At 36.8% G+C, this 26,282-nt stretch overlaps 1 protein-coding gene across 13 annotated transcripts in view; it reads left to right on the top strand.

Annotated features, from left to right (window-relative positions):
• KDM4C (lysine demethylase 4C) overlaps window positions 1-26,282 on the top strand; it is a 521,081-nt gene that overhangs the window by 64,037 nt on the left and 430,762 nt on the right. For 12 of the 13 annotated variants that reach the window (XR_009346376.1, XM_059142108.1, XM_059142109.1 and 9 more), the window contains one exon: window positions 379-493. Coding sequence is in view for 12 of the 13 variants with exons in the window: in XM_059142108.1 (XP_058998091.1) it covers window positions 379-493 (115 nt within the window). In the remaining variant the exon portion in view is untranslated. Of the gene's footprint in view, window positions 1-378; window positions 494-5,237; window positions 5,616-26,282 lie in introns of those variants that run through there. The other variant, XM_059142119.1, reaches the window with a different exon arrangement.

Raw genomic sequence — 26,282 nt, 5'->3', positions numbered from 1 at the left:
GCATCTATTGAGAGTATCATATGGTTCTTGTTCTTTCTTTTATTAATGTATTGTATCTCATTGATTTGCAGATGTAAAATGGTGAACTTTTAACTCTTCTCCTCCTATATTTGATATGCTTTTGAAAATATTTTCCTTATTAGTAAAATATATGACATTACTGTATAGAGTTATTTGGGAGTATTTACAGTATCCAAAGATCCGTGATAAATACAAGTAAATACACATTTGTGTATTTACTTGTTAGATTTGACAATTGAGTTGCTACATTGTTTTCATTTTAATAAAATTTTGTTTAGAAAGTAATTTAAGTGATGTGGGTGGGGAAAATCTTATACTGTTGCATTGGTTTGTACTCTTTTCATTTACCTTTTGCAGGTACTGTACTCCAAGATATTTGGATTATGAAGATTTGGAACGCAAGTACTGGAAGAACTTAACTTTTGTGGCACCTATCTACGGCGCAGACATTAATGGGAGCATATATGATGAGGTATATTTATACTGTAATGGGTTTTGTAAAGGCAGATTTCCCATTTTTGTTACTGTTCTAGGCACTAGAAAATTACTTCTTTGTTGTGCTGTGTGTGATCTATCATTCCTCATAGGATAAGAGGTAATCAAGCCATATCTGTAGGATTTCTGTTGCTGGTATTTTTCAGATTGAAACCAGTGAATGGTACAAATAGCTGAAATTGTTCAACAGTAATATATTAAATGGTTATCTGGCTAATCTTTAAATTATACTAAAATTTTTTCGAGCAAAACACATTATAAAGATATTTGGGAAACAGGAAATATTATCCATAGTACTACCAACTTAAGGCAAAAACCAGTATTTTAATATGTATTCTTCTAGTAGTTTTTCCCTAGTCATTTAAAAAAGTTATATTTGAATAGGTTTAGTCTCCTTTTTGCACAAATTGTGAAAATTTTTATTTATATATTTCTTTAAAAAAAAAAAAAGATTTATTTATTTATTTATTTAGAGCTCACATGCATGCATAGGGAGGGGAGGGGCAGAGGGAGAGGGAGAGAGAGAATCCCAAGTGGACTGACTCCCTTCTGAGCATGGAGCCCATGGGGTTTGGGGACTAGATTCAGGACCTGAGATCATGTCCTGAGCCAAAATCAAGAGTTGCACACTCAACCAACTGAGCTACCCAGGCGCCCTGATATCTTCCATACCAGTCTTAAGAAAACAGTTGTATATAGTTAATCTCATAGTTGTAGAAATGTGTGAAACTAGGTTGTTGTCAATCATAAATTTCCCCTAAACTATTCATTTATTTTATGCCATCTCTCTGGTTTCTTCTGTATGATACTGGTAAGTTTTTAGGCTTCCAAGAGGAAGATTGAACTGAGAAATCATCGAGTCTAGACTGAGAGTTTGCTTGTCTTAGTGCTCTAAAAGAAAATAAAACTCAATTTAAGGTATTTTTTTTTTCTAACCACCCTTTGGGATCATTGACTTCTTTGTTAATTTTTGCATATATAATTAAGAGTTAGAAGTAGCATATTTGGGACAGTTTCCAGAACAGTTAACATAAAAATGCCCTGAACTAGTTTTTCCTATTTGATAGTAAAATGGAATAATTGTTGATGGCACAGAAAAGACTGATGGACTTTGGTTTGCTGTGCTTATCAATGTACTGCTTGTATTTGAAAACCAGTTACATATTGGCATTGTTTTAAGGGAACATTGACTTTAGAATTCAGATTTGAGTAACGTTACTTAATAAAATCCAATGAACAAAATTTACTGGTCTGTAAACATCCTCATCATTTCCACATTCTAAAGTCAGGAATCTGTCATTTTGGTAGGACCTACAAGGCATACTAGTATTTTATGGAATTTGTGTGGCTCAGCAGGAACATTTAGTAGCTCCAGAGTTGAGGTGACATTTTCAAAGCTTTTGTAGCATAAAGAGAGACAAGTGAGATGTTGTAAACTGCTGCTGGTAAACAAAACCAATCACACTCCCAACACCTTAATTCAAACAAATGAAAAACAACTTGTTTTTGCCCCTTGAGGTAGATGGAGAGTAACAAGAGAGAGAGTGCGTTAAAGAGAGCGAAGAGTGAGAGTACTAATGACCCATGACTGTCAGCAGTGTTTGAAATCATCACAATGAATGTGCATTGAAAAAGCCCATGTATTGTTTTGCTCTTTACTTTTGTGTCCTTGAATTAACTGTTTGGCTCAATACTTAAATTGTATTGGGAACTGGTTGGTTATGGTTCATGGCATTATTTTGGAAGGAATTAATAGTCATCAAATTGTAGTTCACTTCCTCCCTAATTTCTAGATATGGTCATTTCCTTTAATTTTAGTAGAATGATCAAAAAATCATGTCCTTTTTTTTTTTTTTTTGGTGAGGCTGGAAGTTCTTGGAGAGGGTATGGGGAGGTAAGAGGAACAATTTGTGCAGGGTGCAGAGATGAATAAGGATCCTCATTCTCAATTCATAAGCTTAGAGGGGCACTAAAGTATAATAAGCTTGGCCATAAAGGCAAGTATAGAGTTCTAGGGAGCTGGGAGGAGAGACACTTAGAGCAGCCTTGGCACTGAAGGATCTGAACTGGACTTAGATGAGTAAGTTCAAGTCAGGTAAAGGAGGCAGAAAGGAGGATGGGACAGGAGCTAGACAAATTTGAGGGTAAGATCACACATAATAGTCTCTGTATTTTTATTGAATTCTGAGGCTTTTTTCTGAGCAACAGCTTGAGGAGGGTGAGGCTGCTCTGGAATAATGGGTTCTAAGGGGAAGGGATCTGCCCCAGGCTGCAGACAGGGCTGTGGATAGGAGCTCAGACCTGTGGTGCTATAGTGGCCCCTCCTGCTCACATGTTTGTCTTGCAACACCAGGCAAATCTTTTCAGTAGCAACGAGATAGGTGCCATTTTAGTGATGATCAGGCTTGGATACAAAATAGGAATTAGGGGTGAGGGTGTTCATGAGGGACTAGTTGAGAACAGTCAGCCCTAATAGTAAAGGGAAAAGGGCTTGGAGATCCCAGGGCGCAAGTCTTGGCTCCTCTTTCATTCTGCCGCTTCTTTCAGAGCTTGATATATTAGGATATATGAAAAGAGTATCAGTCTGTACCATGGGCAGTAGCCTGTGGCAGTAGTAACAGTCATATGACTTAAACAAGTTACTATTTTAAAAATTGAAATACCAAGACTATCAAAGGCATGTGGTGACATGATGCAGAGCAGGGGTTGCAGTCAGAGTCTGTCTTTATAAATAAAGTTTTATTGGAGCATAATCTAATTAATTCATTTACATATTATGTTTTTTTTTCACCACAGTGGCAGAGTTAAGTAGTTGTGACAGAGATTGTATGGCCCACAAAAGCTAAAATATTTATTGTCTACCCTTTGCAGAAAAGGTTTACCAATCCCTAATACATAATTAGGCATACTTACATACTCAGGGAAGGATGCTCAAAACCTTTTTGAGATAGATGGGATATAAATAAAATTCTGAATGTTCTTAGGAGAATGGGATTCATATATATTGACTACACTGATACCTTGAGACAGTGAGATTGAGGTGTTTAATTTTATCAGGAATTTTCTGTAATTTAAGATGTTCCTGAAGTTAGAAGTAGAACAACCTGCATTCTAGGGTGGCCCTAGATGACTCCTTGGTAACAGTAACATAAGCTTCAGAGTTCTAAGATCTGAATTTTTATTGTTATGCTTCACTAAGAGCTTGTTCATTATATGTATTATATATATATATATATGTATATGCATACACACATATGTATGTATATATATTTTAACTTTAATCATGTAATTAATTAATTTAAAGAATTTTTTATTTGAGAAAGAGAGAGTATGAGCGGGGGGGGGGGGCAGAGGAAGAGGGAGAAGCAGGCTTCCCATAGAGCAGAGAGCCTGATACGGGGCTGGATCCCTGGATTCTGAGATCACGACCTGAGCCAAGGTAGACACTTAACCAACTGAGCCTGGTTCCCTGGACTCGTCCATTATAAAGAAAGTTTTAACTAGCCTTTGCTAACTGTACATTTAAAAAGTTAACTTTCTGTTAAAAGAAGCATGAGTTACTTCAGGAAACAAACACAGAAAAGAAGAGACATAAAGGGTGCAGAGGAACAGGGAGAAAATGTCCTGTAACTGTGTGGGATGATGCAACTTGGCTAGGGTCATGCAAGTCAACAGGTATTTGTAGGAAAGGCAGAAGCTAGGACATTTCTGAGATAGGCAGTAGCTGAGTATACTTCCACAGACCTTTGAAGACAGAGCGTGAAGCACAGGCATCAACATTATTTATACTAGAACAGTGAGAGTGAGGCAGTCAGTTTTGTATTCTGTGTGCTATTTATGGCTGCGTTTCTAGCAACACCTGTCATATAGTATAATGTCTTAATGATGATAATGGCTCATTAAATGGAGGTTTAAATGAAGTTCCATATCCTTTAAGCTGGCTATTATCTTCATAACTTGTTACACCAGAAGGATTCCCAAGAATATTGTCTGTTTTTAAGAGAGCCTTCTTGGCTCTCTTGTTAAATGATGAGAGAGAGTTCTGCTCCTAAGCCTCACCCACCCCCTCCACCCCCCAGGCTTTCTGATTCAGATATCTCATATCATCACAGGCAGTACAGTCTGCAGTGTCCCTTTGAGCCGATGTTGTCAGAGTAGTGTACCAGCAAGGACCTTAGCTTATGCACACCATCATAGTTCTCACTTAAGAGCAAGTTAGCCTTCTTTGGATGCTTTACGTCCAGGTACTTCTTTGTTTTGAAATAAGCCTGTGAGATGGTATTGCATTAAGACTGTCAGTTTCCTTTGTGTGTCATCTTTTTTTTTTTTTTTAATAAAGATTTTTTATTTATTTGCTAGAGACAGAGAGAGTACACACAAGCAGGCAGAGAGGCAGGCAAAGGCAGCGAGAGAAGCAGGCTCCCTGCTGAGCAAGGAGCCCGATGCGGGACTCGACCCCAGGACCCTGGGATCATGCATGACCTGAGCTGAAGGCAGCGGCTTAACCAACTGAGCCACCCAGGTGTCCCTGTGTGTCATCATTTTTAATGGCAGTTTTTTGCAGTTCTCTGGAGGAAGATAGCCCATCTCACTGTGAGGGAAAATTGCTTCACCAATGATCTTCAGCTTGTGCCATATATCACTGCTCATAAATCTCTCAGACTTGCTTTGAGATTTAATTTCTTCACTAAATCGTGTTTTCCCTCTCCCCACACTTGCAGGTGCTTCTAGGTCTTTGAAAGTGTCCACCACCTGCCCCTGTACCAGCCTGGTACTCAGTGGTCTCCTACACTGCGAGTGGAGCTCAGTCTACTGTACAAGGAATTTCTCTAGTTTCTCAGATATTGTGTTGGCTTGGGTAACTACAGTTAAGCTTTCCAACACTGCTGTGTTTAATAGATAGGGACATGTGGAGATAATGTGTTATATGCTTCCTTCCCTCAGTATGCACCATTACTTCCAAATCTTTCTGATATGTGGGCTTTTCTAAGTTTCTTATGCTCTTTTGTTGCACATTTCTACTTTCTCCGAAGATATTTTCATTATGAATGGAATAATGATAGCATTGGTCCTCAAAGGTACATTTAATATGGGCACAAGGCATGATTGGCATAATCCTTTAGGGAGAACAGTTGAGATACAACTGAGCTGTTATCCACATTCCCTTACCTAGATTTCTGTACAACCAAAATGATTCTGTTGGTAGACATTCAGAGTCACTTTAGAGAGTTTTTGATGTGGATAGTGAATTTTGGGTAAAAAACATATAATTATGGCAAATTTGGAAAAATAGTATAGAAAATTAAAGATATCTGTATTTATGTGACTATTTCTTCCTCAGTAGATGCTTAGCCCAATGATGGCAGGTGTTATTTCTCATAGACTCTTCACTCCCAGCTCCTATCATAGTGTCTGCTGTAAAAAATGCAGCGAAATAATTATAGAATTGATGAGTGTATGACTTCTAAAAAATAGTTTGAGGACAAACCATGGAGTTTCTTACATGTTTTTGGTTATCACTCTCTACATTTTGAATTGTTTGAGATCATTTTAGTAGAGAAGTGATAGATCACAGTCATGCTTTGGGAACTGTGGTCAGATAATGGTCTTTAAGGTGGACTGGTCACAGCAATTGAAAAGTGCTTTGAAAAGAAAGAAGAGGTCTAGGTTAGAGTAATCTTTCCCAGTGTGTGTTTTTTTCTGAACATGAATACCCAAACTTTTTGGTCTTAGGACTCCTTTATACTTCTAATAATTTATTGTGGACCTCAAAAAGCTTTTCTCTTGTAGGTTATATCTATCCTTGTTTGTTTTATTAGAAATTAAAACTGAAACAGAGATTATTTAAAAGTATTTTAATTTATTAAGAATAACCCGTTATATAATAACATACACATTTTTATTGAAAAATGACTACTTTCTGAAACAAAAAATTTGGTGAAAGGGGTGGCATTATTTTACATTTTTCAAATCTGTAATGTCTAGCTTCATAGAAGACCTCTGGATTCATATATTTGCTTCTGCATTTAGTCTGTGGTGATGTCATATAGCCTCTGGAAAATTTGACCCTACTGTTAGACCGTAAAGCAAATAGTGTGTTGGTATAATTGTGGAGACAGTTTTAATGCCATGGACCCTAATGGGAGCTGGGTGTTTTCCTGTGGTCCTCAGACAATGCTTGAAAAATTGTTACCTTATGATATTTAGCAAAAGATTACTTCTCTGATTGCAGTCTACATAGATGATGCAGGGATTTTAAGACAAAATAACAATGTAACATTCTTGTTACTGACCTTCTGCATTCCTGATATATATGTCAAAGACCGAACCACATTAGGAGACAGTGGTTCTCATCATGGAAGCTGTGAATTCTTTGGGGAACATCATGCCATATATTCTGTCATATAATTGAGGCAAAATATTACAAGCAGAAAATGGACATAGGATGTGAACTCAAGTCTTTAAGTCTCAAAATATATAAAATATTTTAGAGAAATTATATTTCTGAGATTATCCATCAATGTTAATTTGCTAGTTATCCAGGTATTTCTTAATATAGAATTGATAGAAAATTCAAAACATTTTGAAAAACTGGTAAGTCTTAAGACAAAAATACAGTGTCTTATACTATATATTTTTTCATGAGAGCTAGAAAATTTTTTTCCCCTACTATTTACGTACTGGGTAGATGGGTATGTATTGTGGGTCCTCTTTCCAGTTTCTTTTGCCAGTTTTCTTTACGGTATATGAGTATAAATACAAAAGGGTAAAAGTACCCTTTTATTGATATAAATGTTAAGGATAAAAAATTTGGAAAGCATTGTGTAAGAGAAAAAAAATTGAAATCACTCATAAATCCTGGCAAAGACACTAGCTGTCAACAATATTTAGTGTATTTCTTTCCAATGTTTTTTCTCTACTCAATGCTTGAGAACTGTGTTTTGCTTGTTTTTTGTTTGTTTTTTACAAATAAGGTATTGTAGTGAACGTATTTGGCTTTTCTTTTCCTCTCCTATTTTAACACATTGTGAACACTTCCTCCTGTTGATAGATGTTCTTCAACAGGTGATTTAACATTTATCTTATCGATCTTATTTGTTTTTTCATTCCTTGTGTCATTTTTGTGGATTCTTAAGTGATAAAAGGATTATCCATGACTTAGATATATTTTCTAGATATTGTTACCTGTTATCTGTCTTATTTTTATTGGTAGGATGGTTTTCTCTGGGGGAGAGGGAGAGGAGTTTAAATCTAAATTGAAGAAGGATGCAGGCAGGTTGTAGAGGCAGGAAGGGTATGACAACTCCTGGTGTTACAGAGATCAGTTGGGGTAGGCCATAGTCCATAGTGGGGTAGCCAGATTATTGTCAACCCATGAGAGTAGCACTTTGCAGCAGACACTGACTGACTTATTTCCTGTCGTTCTCACACAGCCTCTTGAAATAGAAGGCCATATTAAACAATACAGGATATTCGATCTATTTACATATATAATCAATATATCCTTAGCTATGACTTTCAAGAAAGCCCTGTCTTTGCCTTGGAGTATTCATCTGTAAAGGGAAGTCAATTAGCTGCTCTCTGAGGTTCTTCCCAGATTAAAAATGTTTTTTCATGATGAACAACATTTCTTGAAGAAGGTGAACTGGATTCTTTAATAGTGAAGTTTTACGAGCTTTAGATTTTTTGTGGTATTTTAATTTTATCAAGAGCCTCTCTATAAGAAAGATTTTGGCTAAAGCATGGGAATCTTTCATACTAAGATTTTAGTTTTAGTGATATCTTTAGTCTTATAAATGATATATTTTTTTTTCTTCTCACAATGGGGGAGTTTAAATACCTTTATCCACCAGATGGTGCAATTGAACAACAAATTTATCTAAGACAGAGGGTTTCCCAGTGAGGTTAAACAGTTTAAATCGAGTCACTAACGCAATTCCTTTCCATTTTTTATTTGTGTCATGTCAGTATATCATTTCTCTTGAAATAAGAAACAATTTGAAGGCAGAACACTATGTGTGTAATTTTCACATCCAAGGTAAAATGTCATCATTCCAGACATTTTTTGGTGCAAAGAAAAAGATATTGGTGTATAGAATTTTGACTTTCAGATTTTGGTTTTCTGAAATGAGGTTGTGAGTTAGTCAAAACTCAATTTCTGCCAGCATATTGTGACTGACCTTCAGTGAGTGATCCCATATTATGCCATCAAACAGGGGAGATGATGGTTCTTCCAATTCAGTAGTCATATTTCATCTAGAATGTTCCATCAGTTCTGGAAGCTGTGTTTTTAGAGAGCTATTGCTAGAACAGCATGCCAGGATTATAGAGGAACTGACAGTGGAAGACATGTAAAGCCCAGATGCAGGATGACCTCAAAATGGCCACTGCCCTCAGGTGTATTGCATGTGAGACGGTTAGGTGGGATTACTGCGGGAACATCTATTTTGTCTCTGAAAGAACTTTGCGAAGAATGCAATTGCCCCAGGACAGGCTAGGCTGCCACTTTGAGATAAGCAGCTACTGACCTCAGCATGTTCATGGGAAAAACTGTTTGATCTTATGTTGAAAATTATTTTGGGTTTGATAGGATTTAGATAGAATTAGTAATTTTTGTTTAATTTCTCTTTATGTTTCAACTGTTAAACTTCACAATTACAGTATACTTACATGTTCAATACAGTGCTAAACTGATAATCAGAAGTGTGTGTAGAGTCCCATGCTGCTGAGTGATTTGTGGAAGTGTGAGAAGTGTCAGGATAGCAGGTCTTTGCCAGTACAAAGTGCTTACTGGTTAACTGGAGAGTCATGAAAGATTTACCCAAGGGATAAATAACACATCTAGTGCAAACTTGGTGCTCCAAGGCTGGCATGAATACTATGCACCTTAAAAAGTATAAAAAGGTTAAATTTCCTGGAGACTGACACAATCCCTGAGATTATGGTGAGTATTAAAAGTATAGTGGCCATCAGACATATGAACCATGGTGTGGGGTGAGGATACTAACTGTTTTCTGGGTACTAGATGATCAGTAAGCCCAGAGGGGCAGATACCTCTTGGGAAAGAATTAGGAAAGCAACAATAGGAATTACTGAAGGTGCCAGAACATGAAGGCCAGAGATGAAAAACCAGAGTTTTATTGCTGAATGATGATCATAGAATCATTGATGATTTCACCTGGAAGATGTCTTGGGAACCATCTGATGTAGCCAATACATTTTTAAATGAAGATCCTCAGATTGGAACAGGATTTATCCAGGATTTTTCTAAGATGACACCCACTTAGTGACAGAGTTGGGAGGCCCCTTTTCCTCTTCTCTTTCTACTATTCTACACTGTCGCCAGGAGGGATAATTAGAACTTTGAACTGAGTTATGTACTCTGGTCCTCTTCCCCTCTTGGGTTAGTATCTTCCTGGGTCTTCACTGCATGATTAGTATCATCAGAAGCAAGATTCTTCTGTTGCCATTGCAGCCCTGGCCTTGCCTGCAAGTTCATAAAAGTACTTTGATAAGACATGTCCATTTGAAGCTCCATTCCTACCTTGGCACCACTATTGCCCATTTTCAAAAAAATGAGGGTGAATATAATCTAGATTTCATCTTTATTATGGCTTTTAAAGACATGGAGCAGTTTTTGTTTTTTTTTTAAGAGAGATTTTATAAATAGAAAGAATCATGTAATTCTACTGTGAAAAAGGAACTGTTGATCCACACCTTTGGCTTCTAGAGTCTGTTTTAGAAATGATCAGAAATACGGGTCAATGTATATGTACCAAAATTATTTTCCAGTTTTTTTTTTTTAAATTACAGCAGAGACTGTAAAACAGTGTATGTGTTACAAAGGAAAATAATGATACAAACTGTTGTAGGCATGAAGTAATACATACACTAGAATAGATGTTAGGAAAATGTTCATAATTCAGTGGTGAGTGAATAAACCAGAGTAACTGTGTATAGATGTATCCCCAAGATAGATGCAGCAAAGGTGGTTCCAGAAAGGAAGTATATAGCAATATAGACCTTCCTCAAGAAGCAAGGAAAGTCTCACATACACAACCTAACATTACACCTAAGGGATCTGGAAAAAGAACAGCAAATAAAGCAAAACCAGCAGAAGAGCAGAAGTCAGTGATACAGAAATTAAAAAACAAAAAACAGTATTATAGATTGATAAAACTAGGAGCTGGTTCTTAGAAAGAATTAATAAAATTGATACCCCCCCCCCCAGCCAGACTTATCAAGAAGGGAAGAGAAAGGACCCAAGTAAATAAAATCATGAATAAAAGAGGAGAGATCACAACCAACACCAAAGACCTACAAACAATTATAAGAGAATATTATGAGCAATTACATGACAAAATTAGACAATCTGGAATAAATGGATGCATTCTTAGAGACAATAAACTATGAAAACTGTAGCAGGAAGAAGTAGAAAACCTGAAAAGACCCATAACCATCAAGGAAATTGAAGCGGTAATAAAAAAATCTCCCAACAGATAAAAAAGTCCAAGGCCAGATGGTTTTGCAGGGGAATTCTACCAACATTTAAAGAAGAATTAATGCCTGTTCTTCTGAAATTATTACAAAAAATAGAAATGTAAGGAAAACTTGCAAATTCATTTTATGAGGCCAGCATTACCTTGATCCCCAAACCAAAGACCCCCACCAAAAAGAATTACAGACCAATATCCCTGATGAACATCAATGCAAAAATTCACACCAAGATACTAGCTAATAGGATCCAAGTACATTAAAAAGATTATTCACCATGAGCAAGGGATTTATTCCTGGCTGCAAGGGTGACTCATCATCTACAAATCAATCAGTGTAATACACCACATTAACAAAAGGAAGGAAAAGAACTATATGATCCTCTCAATAGATGCAGGTAAAGCATTTGACAAAACACAGCAGTCTTTCTTGATAAAAACCCTCCACCATGTAGGGATAGAGGGTACATACCTCAACATCATAAAATCCTCATATGAAAAGACCCACAGCGAATAGCATCCTCAATGGGGAAAGCCTGAGAACTTTTCTCATAAGGTTAGAAATACGACAGGGATATCCACTCTCACAACTCTTGTTCAACATAGTACTGAAAGTCCTAGTCACAGCAATCAGACAGCAAAAAGAAATAAAAGGGATCCAGATTGGTGAAGAAGAAGTCAAATTTTCTCTATGCAGATGACATGATACTCTATCTAGAAACCCCAAAAGACTTCATCCAAAAATTGCTAGAACTGATACAGGAATTCAGCAAAGTTGCAGGATATAAATCAGTGCACAGAAATCTGTTGCGTTTCTATATATAAGCAGTGAAGCAGCAGAAGATGAAATCAAGGATTCAATTCCATTTGCTATTTCCAAAAACCATTAGATATCTAGAAATTAACCTAACCAAAGAGGTAAAAGATCTGTATTCTGAAAATTATAGAACACTTATGAAAGAAATTGAGGAAGACACAAAGAAATGAAAAAACATTCCATTCTTATGGATTGGAAGAACATATATTGTTAAAATGTCTGTGTTCCCCAAAGCAATCTACACATTCAATGCAATCCCTATAAAAATTTAACAGAGCTGGAACAAATCTAAAATGTGTATGAAACCAGAAAAGACCCCAAATAACCAAAATAATGTTGAAAAAGAAAAGCAAGGGTGTGTGGGTGGCTCACTTGGTTAAGTATCTGCCTGTCACTCAGTGTCCTGGGATCAAGGCCCGCGTCAGGCTCCCTGCTTAGTGGGGAGTCTATTTTTCCCTTTCCCTCTGCTCACTTTTGTGCTTGTGCATGCATGCTCTCTCTCTGTCATATAAATAAATAAAATTTAAAAAAGCAAAGGAAAAAGAAAAGAAAAAGAAAAGCTGGAGGCATCACAATTCCAGACTCTAGGCTGTGTTTCAAAGCTGTAATCATCAGGACAGTATGGTTCTGGTACAAAAACTGAAACATAGTTCATTGGAACAGAATAGAGAACCCAGAAATGGACCCTCAGCTGTATGGGCAACTGATCGTTGACAAAACAGAAAGAATATCCAATGGACAAATATCGAAAAAGACAACCTCTTCAACATATGGCATTGGGAAAATTGGACAGTCACATGCAGGAGAATGACACTAGACCACTTTCTTACACCATACACAAAAGTAAACTCAAAATGGATGAAAGACCTAAATGTGAGACAGGAATTCATCACAATCTTAGAGGAGAACACAGGCAGCAACCTCTTTGATCTTGGTGCAGCAACTTTTGCTAGACATATCTCCAGAGGTAAAGAGAAACAAAAGCGAAAAGGAACTATTGGAACTTCATTAGGATAAAAAGCTTTTTACACAGCAAAGGAGGCAATTATAAAACTAAAAGACAATGTGATGAATGGGAGAAGGTAGTCAGAAATCATATATTAGATAAAGGCTGGTATCCAAAATCTATAAAGAACTTATCAAACCCAGCCTCCAAAAACAAAAAAAATAAATCCAGTCAAGAAATGGGTATAAGACCCTTCTCCAAAGAAGACATACAAATAGCTAATATACACATGAAAAAAATGCTCACCATCATTTGGCATCAGGGGAATACAGATCAAAACCACAATGAGATACCACCTCACACTGGTCAGAATGGCTAAAATGAACAATTCAGGAAACAACAAATGTTGGTGAGGATGTAGAGAAAGGGGAACCCTCTTACACTGTTGGTGGGAATGCACACTGGTACTGCCACTCTTGAAAACAGTATAGAGGTTCCTCAAAAAGTTAAAAATAGACCTAACTACCCCATGGCCCAGCAATTGCACTTCTAGGTATGTATTCACAGGTTACAAACATAATGATTCAGAGGGGCACATGCACCCCAATACGTATAGCAGCAGTGTCCACAATGGCCAAACTACGGAAAGAGCCCAAATGTCCATTGACAGATGAATAGATAAAGAAGTGGCTACACACACACACACACACACACACACACACACACACACACGAATATTACTCAGCCGTGAAAACAAATGAAATTGTGCCATTTGCATTGACATGGATTTAAGTAGAGGGTATTATCCTAAGGAAAATGAATCAGTCAGACAAAGACATATACCATATAATTTCACTCCTGTGTGGAATTTAAGAAACAAAACAGATAAACATAGTGGAAGGGAAGGAAAAATAAGATGAAAACAGAAGGAGGCAAACCGTAAGAGACTGTTAACTGTAGGAAACAAGCTGAGGGTTGATGGAAGGGAGAATGGCGTGGTTGGGTGATGGGCATTAAGGAGGGCATTTGATGTAATGAGCTCTGGGTGTTATATAGAACTGATGAATCACTAAATTCTACCCCTGAAACTAAAAATATACTATATGTTAACTAAATTGAATTTAAATAAAATTTAAAGAAGATGCATCTCTAGGATCTTGAAATGCCCATATTGGGTTTCCAATAGAATGGGTAGAATTCCCTTGATAAATCATTCACTTGACTTGGGCAGAGAGCAGCTAGTCTGCCTGAAATGGGGATGTTGAGGAGCTTTCTAGAAAGCTAGAATACTAGCTTTCTAGAATGGGTTCCTCCAAGTGAGTCACTACCTGTCAGTGGGCATTTGGGGTCACTGGAACAGAATTAGAGCCACAAAAATCAGGAGTCTGATTCTAATTATGTTCTAATTTAAAATATTTATTTTTAGAGAAAAATATAACCAAGATTATATAATGGTTTTCTCTTATTTGCAGGTCGATAAGTGAGTTTAGTCTCCAAATGTTTTACAGTGAGAAAATGTAGTTTTATATTCAGAATAATTCTTGTTCTCCCATTTTCACTGAAGGAATACTGTTGAGCCTTTGTATATGATCCCAAACGTTACACTGTGAAGAATGAAGATGAGATCATTGGAAATACCTTAGATTGTTTTTATTTTATGAATAATTAAAGGGAAACTTGAGTCCACCCCTCTGCCAAATGTTAGGAGAGTGTTAAATCTAAAATTGCTTTAAGTGGGAAATTACAGCAACAGAGAAATGAAGCAAGGTGGAAAAAACAATTGGGATACGCAGAAGAAAAAATAGAACTGGGAAAAAAAGAACTGGGAGAGACAGTTAAATTCTTTATCTAAATTGAGATTTTATTGGAATTAGTAATAAGTAGTAAAGATGGTGAAAATCGATGCTAAGTACTTAGTCATTTTCCGTCATAAAAATTTATTATAAGATGCAATGATATTGAAATACTGTGTTACACTGCAGTATTATACACTTTGAAAAGTTGAATAACACAAGGGGTTTCTTAATCTAGAAAGTATGAATACATTAGTAAATATTTTTTGTTTTTACTATATTAAAAGTATATTCAGGGTCTGAGTATGGAATTTTACTGTTTTATTAAATGTGGAGATATTTGATCTTCTTTAAAGGAGAATAAGGCCTCATATGGTTCAGGTTCCCTTTAGGATTTTCTGCAACAGACATGTGTAGATGTGTAAAATAAATTTGAGAACTCTGTTTATTATTTCTATGATTTTTAAGAAAGATTTTATTTACTTATTTGTCAGAGAGAGAGAGAGAGAGAGCGAGCGAGCGAGCACAGGCAGACAGAGTGGCAGACAGAGGCAGAGGGAGAAGCAGGCTCCCTGCCGAGCAAAGAGCTCACTGTGGGACTCGATCCCAGGATGCTGGGATCATGACCCAAGCTAAAGGCAGCGGCTTAACCAACTGAGCCACCCAGGCATCCCAATTTCTGTGATTTTTCTTAATAGAATGCAGATCTTTAAGTCAATCTATTAGTCCTGCTCTTGGCCCAAGACAGTATTTCTAAATCATCTTCTTGATAGGTAGTCCTTTAAAAGAATAAAAAGAAAAAGCATCATCACCAAATTACTAACTTTCCTTTCCAGTTATTAGGGATAGAGGATAGAGGATAGGGTTTTCCCCTTCTTGATTATCTAACGCTAGGCAGTTTAGAGTTGACTTTCTGGCTCATTATTTGGCCATGTGGCTTCAGACTAGTTGAGCTAGCATGGGTTCAAGTTTTCATTCTTGCTCTTGAATGCAGCTCCATGACTATGAACTGTAAGATGTTAGGTAAGTTATATGATCTCTCTCTGATGCAGTTTCCTCATCCATAAAATGGCACTGATGATAGATGCTTTTAGTATCTACCTCATAGGATAAAAATGACATGACAAATGAAACACCTCATGGTCTGCTGCACAGTGTATATTGAATAAATGTTAGCTGCTGCTGGTGGCAATATTATAGCAAAATAAGACAAAGATTTTGAGTCTGTAATGAGATAGTGAGTAGTTGATTCCAGTAGGATTGGGAAGAATTCTATTCTGTTCTGCAGTTGTCATTTATGCACGAGTCCAGCCCAGCAATTTATACTTTCTAATCATCTGTCAAAAGACTGACAGAACCATGAAGGATATTTGTTTAGGGACTACTGCTTTAAAAAATACTCCTTTTGTTTTTAATAAACAGACCATCATCTTGTCGCTGCCGTGACTGAATTGGTGCTATGGAGTGTGAATCAGGAGTACCTACTGTATCACGATTTTTTCCTTGTCATATTTTTGGAATGTAATATCTGATTTCTGTGTGCAAGGTATTTAAGTTTTAAAGCACAATGATATACTCAATACCTCAAACCCACTATGCAGTCCAGCATCTAGAATGTTAACATACTGCCCATGGACAACTCTTTCTGTGGCCCTTCCTTGCTACCTTACCCCACCACCCAAGGGTGGCCTGAATTTTGTGTTTGACTTTTTGCCTGTTAAAAATATAGTTTTCACAGAGATGCATCTGTTCTTTAAAAATTGATTTAGTTTGGACTCTTTTGACCTTAATGCATAATATCACCTTATGTAGTCTTTTGAGACTTTGATTTTTTTCACCCAACCTGGTTTCCCAGGTTTATTAATATTACTGTGTGAAGTAGTGTCCAACCATTTTCAGTGCTGTATATTATTCCAATTGGTGAATATATGTTTTATTTTTTATTATCTTGCCAAGGGACATTTTCTTTCTTTTTCTTTTCTTTTAGTAATAAACATTTCCGAGTGCAATAGCTGAAGGGGACTAAGAATACACTTACCTTGATGAGCACTGAGCAGTGTATGAAATTATTGAATCACTATATTGTATACCTCAAACTAATATTAAACACTGTATGTTTACCATCTATAATAAAAATAACAAAATACAAATAAATATTATTGCTATGGTCATATTCATATGCATGGTTCCTGGTGCACATGTACAAAGGTTTGCAGCAGTATATAATCTTTTCTTTTAAATGAACATATAAGGTATTATTTGTTTCAGTGGTACAGGTCAGTGATTCATCAATCTTACACAATTCACAACACTCACCTTTGCACATACCCTCCCCAATATCCATCAGCCGGCCACCCCATCCCTCCCACCCCCCATCCCTCCACTCCAGCAATAATGTTTGTTTCCTGAGACCAAGAATCTTTTAGGGTTTGTCTTCCTCTCTAGTTTTCATCTTGTTTCATTTTTCCCTTCCTTCTCCTTTGATCCTCTGTCTTGTTTCTCAAATTCCTCAAATCAGTAAGGTCATATAATTATCCCTCTCTGATTGACTTATTTTGCTGAGCATAATACCCTCCAGTTCCATTGATGTCATAACAAATAGTAAGATTTCATTGTTGTTTCTTTCTGATGGCTGCATAATATTCCATTGTAGATATATACCTTCTTTATCTATCATCTGTTGATAGACATCTAGGCTTTATCCATAGTTTGGCTACTGTGGACATTGCTGTTATAAATACTGGGGTGCACATGACCCTTTGGATCACTACATTGGTATCTTTGGGGTAAATACCTGGAAGTGCAATTGTTGGGTTGTAGGGGGTAGCTCTATTTTCAACTTTTTGAGAAACCTCCATACTGTTTTCCCGAGTGCTTACACTGGCTTGCATTCCCACCAACAGTGTAGGAGGGTTCCCCTTTCTCTGCATCTTTGCTAACACCTGTCGTTTCCTGACTCGTTAATTTTAGCCATTCTGAGTAGTTTGAGGCAGTGTCTCACTGTGTATTTGATTTGTATTTCCCTGATGCTGAGTGACGTTGAGCACTTTCCATGTGTCTCTTGGGCATTTGGATGTCTTCTTTGCCGAAATAGCTCTTCATTTCTTCTGCCCATTTTTTAAAAAACATTTTATTTATTTATTTGACAGAGAGAGATCACAAGTAGGCAGAGAGGCAGGCAGAGAGAGAGGAGGAAGCAGGCTGTCCATGGAGCAGAGAGTCCGATGCGGGGCTCGATCCCAGGACCCTGGGATCATGACCTGAGCTGAAGGCAGAGGCTTTAACCCGCTGAGCCACCCAGGTGCCCCTCTTCTGCCCATTTTTTGATTGGATTATTTGTTTTTTGGGTTTTGAGTTTGATAAGTCTTATACATTTTGGATACTAGCCCTTTATCTGATATGTCATTTGCAAATATCTTCTCCCATTCTGTCAGTTGTCTTTTGGTTTTGTTGACTGTTTCCTTTGCTGTGCAAAAGTTTTTTTATCTTGATGAAATCCTAATAGTTCATTTTTGCCCTTGCTTCCCTTGCCTTTGGTGATGTGTCGAGGGAGAAGTTGATGAGGCCAAAGAGGTTGCTGCCTATGTTCTCCTTTTTCACTTTGCGGTCTTTCACCCATTTTTTTCACCCATTTTTGTGTGTGGTGTAAGGAAATGGTCCAGTTTCATTCTTCTGCATGTGGCTGTCCAATTTTCCCAACACCGTTTGTCTAAGAGGCTATCTTTTTTCCATTGGATATTGTTACTTGCTTTGTCTAAGATTAGTTGATCATAGAGTTGAGGGTCCATTTCTGGGTTCCCTATTCTGTTCCATTGATCTGTGTGTCTGTTTTTATGCCAGAACCATACTATCTAGATGATTACTTGTAATCACTTCTGTAATAGAGCTTGAAGTCTGGAATTGTGATGCTACCAGCTTTGGTTTTCTTTTTCAACATTCCTCTAGCCATTTGGGGTCTTTTCTGGTTCCATACAAATTTTAGGATTATTTGTTCCATTTCTTTGAAAAAAGTTGATGGTATTTTGATAGGGATTGCATTAAATGTATATATTGCTCTAGGTAGCATACCCATTTTCCTAATATTTGTTCTTCTAATTCATGAGCATGGAACGTTTTTCTTTTCTTTGTGTCTTCCTCAATTTCTTTCATGAGTGTTTTATAATTTTTTGAGTACGGATTCTTTTTCTCTTTGGTTAGATTTATTCTTAGGTATCTTACGGTTTTGGGTGCAATTGTAAATGGGATTGACTCCTTCATTTCTCTTTCTTCTGTTTTGTTGTTGGGCTTTAGAAATGCAACTGATATCTGTGCATTGCTTTTATATCCTGACACTGTACTGAATTCTTGTATGAGTTCTGCCAATTTTGGGGTAAAGTAGTTTGGTTTTCCACATAAAGTATCATCTGCAAAGACTGAGATGTGACTTCTTCTTAGCCGATTTGGATACCTTTAATTTATTTTTGTTGTCTGATTGCTGCGGCTAGGACTTCTAGTACTATGTTGAATAGCAGTGGTGATAGTGGAGATTCCTGCCATGTTCCTGACCTTAGGGGGAAAGTTCTTAGTTTTTCCCCACTGAGAATGATATTCAGTGTGTGTTTTTCATAGATGGCTTTGATGATATTGAGGTATGTATACTCTATGCCTACAGTGTGAAGAGTTTTAATCAAGAAAGAATGCTGTACTTTGTTAAATGCTTTTTTCTGCATCTGTTGAGAGTATCCTATGGTTCTTGTTCCTTCTTTTATTAATTTATTGTATCACATTGATTGTGGGTGTTGAATTAGCCTTGCAGCCCAAGAATAAATCCCACTGGGTCGTGGTGAATAATCCTTTTAATGTACTGTCAGATTCTGTTGGCTAGGATTTTGGTGAGCATTTTTGCATCCATGTTCATCAGGACATTGGTCTGTAATTCTCCTTTTTTTTTTCTTTTTCAGTTTTTTTAAAAAAATTTTTTATTTTTTATAAACATATATTTTTATCCCCAGGGGTACAGGTCTGTGAATCACCAGGTTTACACACTTCACAGCACTCACCAAAGCACATATTGGGAGGGTATGTAATTCTCCTTTTTGATTGTGTCTTTGGTTTTGGGATTAAGGTAATGCTGGCCTCATAAAATGAGTTTGGTAGTATTCCTTTCATTTCTGTTTTTTGGACCAGTTTCAGAATAGGTATTAATTCTTCTTTAAATGTTTGTAGAATTTCCCTGGGAAACTGTCTGGTCCGGGCTCTTGCTTGTTGTGAGATTTTTGATTACTGCTTAAATTTCCTTATTGTTTATGGGTCTGTTCATGTTTTCTGTTTCTTCCTGGTTCAGTTTTGGTAGTTTATAGGTCTCTAGAAATGCATCCCTTTCGTCCAGATTGTCTCATTTGCTGGTGAATGGTTGCTCAAAATGTGTTCTTATAATTGATTGTATTTCTTTGGTGTTGGTTGTGATCTCTCTTCTTTTGTTCATAATTTTAATAATTTGGGTCCTTTTTTCTTTTCGATAAATCTCACTAGGGGTTTATCAATCTTACTAATTCTTTCAAAGAACCAGCTCCTAGTTTCTTTGGTCTACTGTTCTTTTGGTTTCTATTTCATTGATTTCTGCTCTAATCTTTATTATTTCTCTTCCCTTTCTGGGTTTAGGCCTTATTTGCTGTTCTTTCTCCAGCTCCTTTAAGTATAGGGTTAGGTTGTGTATTTGAAACATTCCTTGTCTTTTGAGAAGGGCTTGCATTGCCATACAAGTCCTCTTCGGACTGCCTTTGCTGCATTCCAGAGATTTTGAACAGTTATGTTTTCATTATCATTGGTTTCCATGAATTTTTAAAATTCTTCATTAATTTCCTGGTCTACCCATTCATTCTTTAGTAGGATGCTCTTTAGCCTCCATGTATTTGAGATCTTTCTAACTTTTGTCTTGTGTTGAGTTCACATTTCAAAGCATTGTGGTCCAAAAATATTCAGGAAATGATTCCAGTCTTTTGGTACCATTTGAGGCCTGACCTGTGACCCAGGATATGATCTATTCTGGAGAATGTTCCATGTGCACTAGAGAAGAATGTATATTCTGTTGCTTTTGGATGGAATGTTCTGAATATATCTGTGATGTCCATCTGATCCAGTGTGTCATTTTTTTTTTAATTAAAAGATTTTATTTATTTGACAGCGAGAGAGAGATCACAAGTAGGCAGAGAGGCAGGCAGAGAGAGAGAGAGGGAAGCAGGCTCCTGCTGAGCAGATAGCCTGATGTGGGGCTCGATCCCAGTACCCTAAGATCATGACCTGAGCCGAAGGCAGAGGCCCAACCCACTGAGCCACCCAGGCGCCCCCAGTGTGCCATTTAAAGCCCTTATTTCCTTGTTGATCTTTTGCTTAGATGATCTGTCCATTTTAGTGAGGAGGAGGGGATGTTAAAGTCCCCTACTATTATTATATTCCACAGTTTTTTTTAATTTTCACTGTTTTTCTTTCTTGTCAATTAGAAGGTGAGCAGCAAAAGTGAATACTTTTTACATGTGTACAAGGTATGCTGTGAAAGCACATTTATAAACATAAAAATACTTAGTAACTTTTGATCAGAAAATAATGAATAAAGGTATATAGCAAAAACATTAATCATTTCTGACCTTGGAGAGACCTGTTTCATATTTTATTACTTCAGAAATGTGGTTCGTTTTTTTAATCCCTTACCTAGAAATACTTGAAAAGGAATATAGACAAAATACTATTTTTACTTTCAACATGTCTGTGAAGAGTTAAATGAAGAACAAACAAAATGAAGAACATTGAAGTAAGTCTAGAATAAGCTTATATATTTGGCCCACATAGAATATTATCATCTTCAAGAATAGGTGTAATAATAAAGACTTAACAAGCAGTTTTTTTTTTTTCAAAAGATTTTATTTATTTATTTGACAGACAGAGATCACAGGTAGGCAGAGAGACAGGCAGAGAGAGAGGGAGGGAAGCAGGCTCCTGGCTGAGCAGAGAGCCCGATGCGGAGCTCGATCCCCAGGACAGATCATGACCTGAGCGGAAGGCAGAGGCTTTAACCCACTGAGGTACCCAGGCAACCCTTAATAAGTAGTTTTAATCCATAAATATAATAGCCATTTTGGTATTTTGGCCATTTGGAAAATAAAAGCTGCAGCATTAGTAAAGTTCTGAGATTTCTGTTTTGTAGATTCAGTTCAACATATTTAAGGTTAACTAAAGTTGACATCAGAATTTTTAGAGGTAGGTTTATTTACAGTGTCTTCAATGAATGAAGATTTTAATTTTAATGTAATTGATTTTTATTAGCCTTTTTCATTTAATTTGGTTTTAGAATTTTTATTTCTCCTGAGACATACTATTGTTCTAAGTATTGCTTCACTTTCAGATTTTCTATCTCTTCATCCTTCTGTATTGCACTGTATGGTAAGGCCTTAAATTTTATCTTCTGGTTAACTACTCTTATTTAACCCTTTAATTGAGTTTTTAATTTAATGATGATGTATTTCCTTTCTAGAAGTCCACCCCTTCCTCCAGATCTGACAGGTTATTCTAAATAGTTTATTTTATGAGCCTGTTTTTGTTATTCTGTATTTTATTTCTTTAAATCATGTTTTTTTTTGTCTCTCTGGTAATTCTAATGTCAGCAGCCCTTGCTGGGGGATGGTTCTAAATGCTTTGTCAGCTAGCTTTGTCCAGTGTTGCCTCGCCTCCCTGTGTGTATGGCAATCTTTGGTTATATGCTTTGACTTGATCTTAATTTGTGAAAAATTTATAGGTCTAAATGGAGGGAGCTTTTCTCCCAGGAGGGCTGGGATTGCTTCTCCCTAGAACCAGGGACACATTAACATAACTTGAAACCCTTAATAGTCCAGACTCCATGCAGGCATCCCAAGCTCTCTGTAGTTTTTTTATTTGACTGGGCAGTTCTATCTTTTTCTTTTCTGTCCTTCTTTTCATACTCATAATTACCTTTTTAAGGTGAACAGTTTGTCTTTTTCTATGGTACTTTTGTTGAAGAATTTTGTTTCTTTGAAAACTTGTTCTAGGTTGGTTATTGTCTAGATTTTTAGAAAGAAAAGGCACTGCTATAAAATTGTATTTTGGTATATAAAAATGTAAAAGGGAAAAGAGGTCTGTTTTATTTTTATTTTATTTAAAAATTTTAAAAAATTATTTAAATTCCAGTTAATGTACAGCATAATATAAGTTTCAGGTGTACGATATAGTGAGCCAACACTTCCATACAACACCTGGTGCTCATCACAGCAAGTGCACTCCTTAATCCCCTTCATCTCTTTTACCCATTTCCCTACCCACCTCTCCTCTGGTAACCATCTGTTTGTTCTCTGTAGTTAAGAGTTTTGTTGTTGTTGTTGTTTTTTTGGTGTGCCTCTCTCTCTCTCTCTCTCTTTTTTCCCCTCCATTTGCTCATTTGTTTTGTTTCTTAAATTCCACATATGAGAGAATCATGTGGTATTTGTCTTTGACTGACTTGTTTCACTTAGCACTATGCTCATTAATCCCATTCATGTCATTGCAAATGGCAAGATTTCATTCTTTTTTATGGCTGAGTAATATCCCTTTATATATATATACCACGTCATTGTCGTCTTCTTCTTGTTTTTTAAGGATTTTATTTATTTATTTGTCAGAGAGAGAGAGAGAGAGCACAAGTGGCAGGCAGAGGGAGAAGCAGGTTCTCCGAGGAGCAGAGAGCCCCATGTGGGACTTGATCCCAGGACCCTGGGATGATGACATGGGCTGAAAGCAGACACTGAACTGACTGAGCCACCCAGGCACCCCATACCACATCTTCTTTTATCCATTCATTACTTGATGGACACTTGGGCTGTTTCCATAATTTGACTATTGTAATAACCCTTCTCTAAAGGTCAGGGTGCATGGATGCCTTTGAATTAGTATTTTTATATTGGGTAAATACCTAGAAGGCAATTGCTAGATCATAGGGTAGTTCTGTTCTTAACTTTTTTAACTAGAAAGTTCAGAGAATGTGAGATATTTTTATGGAAAGAAAGAAACAAAAAGGACTATCATGTTACATGTTGTACTGAACTTTGAAGCAAAATGAATTTTATGTGGGTCTAATTTTATTCTAACTGTGTAAAGATCTGTAGGAAATCCTCAGTTTATTTTAAAATGTGGACCAGAGCTTTCATTTTAGTTATGGAAGGGTATAGTTTTCACACAGTGTAAAATGGATTGAATTTTGAAGTCTTTAAAGCACTGACCAAGTTTTATTTTTCTTTCTCTGTGTGCGTTACCTTTAAGACTTTAAGGGCTTGTTAAAGGCATGTGAATTAGTGGCAGTAATTTACATTAGCCTAGCTCTACGTTCCCAGTGAATTAGTGGAGATTGGTGCATGGTCTTTTGTTAGGTGTTGGCTTCGCTATGACAGGGTCATTAAAAGGAATGGTAAAAGTCAAAGGAAAACATAATCTTTTAAAAAAATACTTAAAAATTAGTATTTTTGTCTAATCGGTTTAGGTAAAAATACCTAAAAATTTTAAAAAATACTGCATAGTACATATTATGTGCTAATGAGAAATACCATATTATAATACTGAGTTTAAAAATGGAACCAACTCCAGTATTTCTGAAGGGATTGATTACAAAGAATTCTGATTTGCTGGACAGACAGTGTATTCGCTACTGAGGAGACGGCTCTAATTTTCAAACAAAGAGTTAAATTGCTGTTAACTTGCAGAGCTTCTTACCTCCATCTGTAAAACGAGGGTGCTTTGCTAGCATGGAGATTATCTCAGTGCATTTTAGGTCTCTGCATTAATAAAATAATTGCCAAATACTTGCACTAGTGTTTTTTGTGGATATCAGATATAAAGAAAATGTTATTTTTCTTTTTGTTTAAAGTTTGTTTACTAATTTTTTAAAAGATTTTTTGCATATATCACTTTGTTTCAGAACTGGGCATGTGCATGGGCATGAGATTGAGGGCTCATGACATTGTTTGGAAAGTAGCACCTTCAGCATTGAAGGTGCTAAAATGATGGTAGGAGATGGGGGGTGGGGAGAGAAGCATGTGTTTGGATCTTGACAGTGTTGAGGATAGAATATAATGGAGTGACGACAATGAAGATGTAGAAAGCCTAAGTGAGAGATTGGCAGGTTAGTGTTTAGAACTAATTTTGGAAAACAAGAACCATATAGACTCTCCTACTGTATGAAAGGTGCCATAAAAATATAATTAATAATAGTGAGTGTGTCAATTTATCAGTTATTGTTCTATAGCCAACCATAGGTAAAATAGAGTGAAGAAATTCTTCATTGGTTTGAGTCTTCAGTTGGAAGTGTTTCAGTGGTCATCCAGGGCTTTTTTCACATAATTGTTGTTGATATTGTAGCAATTTTTCATACTTACAGGCAAGTGATTTTAACTCTTCTACTTTGTGGACAAAGCAGAATGTATAGTCAGGTTGACCTTGGTGCAGTACAGCTCACAGAATTGTCACTTGGCAGGTATGCATGTTGTCACTGCCTGTCACTTGGCAGGTGTGTTGGTGTGGCTTATTTCTTGCACAGCTTTCTTCTGCCCTCTTTTCACTCTTATCCTGGCTATTGCTTCACAGAGGCTTGTCTGAAGAAGTTAAATAGCTTTGTTCAGGACTGTTTTGTCTAAACCTATGTGCTTCTTTCCACTTATCTGCAGTTGGTTATTCAGTTTTCATAATTACTCAGGCTTTACATTTTCCCATTTTACTTTGTGTCTTTCTGTTCATTAGCGTATTGGATTTCTACACAGTGATGGAATGGGAGGACGATGTGTTTATGGAGAGTAGATTCCTGTCATGCCACTTGCACAATCTCACTCTGGTTACTGGAGAGTTGAGGGCAAATGTATGATTAGTTTTAAAAATCAGAGCAGTGTCTCTGTCCCAAGCTCACAGTCACTAACTTTGTATGTATAGCCTATATCCAAAACTTCTTTCTTCTTGTCATCACATATAAATTATTGCAATAAGTGTGAACTCTTTAATACCTACTGTATTTTTGCAGAAGTGGCCACAGATGTATTTATTTTGTATTTAAAAGTTGGTTCATATCCCATAACATTTGGATTTGGGGCTCGTCAGAAGATCTGGCAGCTTTTCTAGTGACAGCAATAGACAGGAGTTGAGTAATGGCTGTCCTTGTTAGAAAGGGTAGTAGATGTCTCCAAATGGGTAGGTCTCCCCATTTGGGAAATGAGTAAAGTCTCCAAATGGTCTTCCCTATCCCGCTTTGACTTACACCTGGCTGCTTCACTCACTGATGTTACCTGCTGTGCTCTTTGAGCACCTGAATTTGTAACTCCTGCTTTATCACATAGCTCTTCACTTCTTGCTGTGCTCTTTGGAACATGCTGCGACAATTATCTTTGAGGTGAGGTGGGCCCTGAACCCCGGGAATACCACTCTAACAAGCTGTGGTACTGAAACCCCTTCCCATGTTTCTGAAAGAAAAATTTAGTTAGAAAGGAAATTAAAAAAAAAAAAAAGTTTCATATGTATTTTGTAATCTTACCTTTGCAGTTTTCCTGTAAGGTAGGCAAGTCTGGATTTATGTATTTTTGGGAAGTCTTAGGACCCCACTTCTGTTGAACAAGGATATAATTTTTGAAAATAGTTCCATTAAACACTGGACCTTTACTATGGCTGTTTCAAAGTGGTCACAGTCTTGTCAGGGCCCAGCTGGCTGCTCTGCTACA

The sequence above is a fragment of the Mustela lutreola genome, chromosome 12 (assembly GCF_030435805.1).
Source record: "Mustela lutreola isolate mMusLut2 chromosome 12, mMusLut2.pri, whole genome shotgun sequence".
Taxonomy (NCBI): domain Eukaryota; kingdom Metazoa; phylum Chordata; class Mammalia; order Carnivora; family Mustelidae; genus Mustela; species Mustela lutreola.
The sequence above is the reverse complement of the archived record's forward strand: the minus strand, read 5'-3'. Positions and strand labels throughout refer to the sequence as shown.